The sequence below is a fragment of the Otolemur garnettii genome, unplaced genomic scaffold (genome assembly GCF_000181295.1).
Source record: "Otolemur garnettii isolate 467f Iridium unplaced genomic scaffold, OtoGar3 scaffold00062, whole genome shotgun sequence".
NCBI classification, from domain to species: Eukaryota; Metazoa; Chordata; class Mammalia; order Primates; family Galagidae; genus Otolemur; species Otolemur garnettii.
The window spans coordinates 9,373,063-9,374,150 of NW_003852457.1; the positions used below are offsets into that span (position 1 = coordinate 9,373,063).

At 49.1% G+C, this 1,088-nt stretch overlaps 1 protein-coding gene across 7 annotated transcripts in view; it reads right to left on the reverse strand.

Moving 5' to 3' along the window:
• CHFR (checkpoint with forkhead and ring finger domains) overlaps positions 1-1,088 on the reverse strand; it is a 40,379-nt gene that overhangs the window by 20,143 nt on the left and 19,148 nt on the right. For 4 of the 7 annotated variants that reach the window (XR_002774151.1, XM_023514973.1, XM_023514972.1 and 1 more), the window contains exon 7: positions 387-467. Coding sequence is in view for 6 of the 7 variants with exons in the window: in XM_023514973.1 (XP_023370741.1) it covers positions 387-467 (81 nt within the window). In the remaining variant the exon portion in view is untranslated. Of the gene's footprint in view, positions 1-386; positions 555-1,088 lie in introns of all 7 variants that reach the window. The other 3 variants (XM_023514971.1, XM_023514970.1, XM_023514969.1) reach the window with 1 other exon arrangement.

Consider the following 1,088-nt stretch of genomic DNA (forward strand, 5'->3'; position numbering starts at 1 on the left):
GGCTCGGACTACAGGTGACCACCACAATGCCCAGCTATTTTTTGGTTGCAGTTGTCATTGTTGCTTAGCAGGCCCTGGCCGGGTTTGAATCCACCACCCTAGGTGTATGTGGCTGGCGCCCTGCCAAATGAGCTACAGACACCGCCTCCTTTGGGAGCTTTGAGCAATCCAGCTACCTTAGCCTCCTACAGTGCGAGGATTATAAGCATGAAGCACTGTGCCCAGCTAAAGCCTGGATTTTCATTCAGACAATGCTGAGGTGTTAAAAGTGTTGAACTGAGGCAAGGTCCTTATGCTGCTGCAGAAGCTGACACCCTCAGGGCACAGAGCACCAGCCCAGGGAACCCACAAGAAGGCACAAGATACAGAGAACCACAGATTCTAACCTCTTTTCATTTTCTTTTTAGTAGGCTCCAAATCCTCCTGATCTCGAGTTTCCATCAAAGAGGAAGGTGCTCCTGTTCTGTCTGGGAGAGTCAACACAAAGCCAGAGATTTCATCATTTGTCACAAGCGAACCACATCCTTTTGGGGACGTGGATGCACCCCCAGACCCTGTGAGCGGGAATAAGACACTTTCTTATTTATCCACCTCAGGAGAGAACACTTCAGGTCAAAACTGGTACAGTTTACAACCAAGATGTCACAGTCTAAGAATGGTGTACAGCTTACTAGAAATACTTGTTCACTCAACACACTGTCTTAAAAGTATCTGTGCTTATCACTTCTGCTAGGTGGAGCTGGGGGTGGGTAGCTGCAGAGATGTTTGTGACTAAGATCAACCCTTCAGTACCAAGTCGAACACAGGGCACAAGTCTAGCACATCATGCACATTATATCAAACTACTGAAACAGAGGTCTATGGGCAGCACCTGTGGCTCAGTGGGTAGGGTACCGGCCCCATATACCAAGGGTGGTAGGTTTGAACTGGGCCCTGGCCAGCTAAAACAGCAGTGGCAACTGCAACAACAACAAAAATAGCTAGGGATTGTGGCAGGCACCTGGAGTTCCAGCTACTCAGGAGGCTAAGGCAAAGAATCGCTGAAGCCCAAGAGTTGGAAGTTGCTGTGAGCTGTGATGTCACAGCAC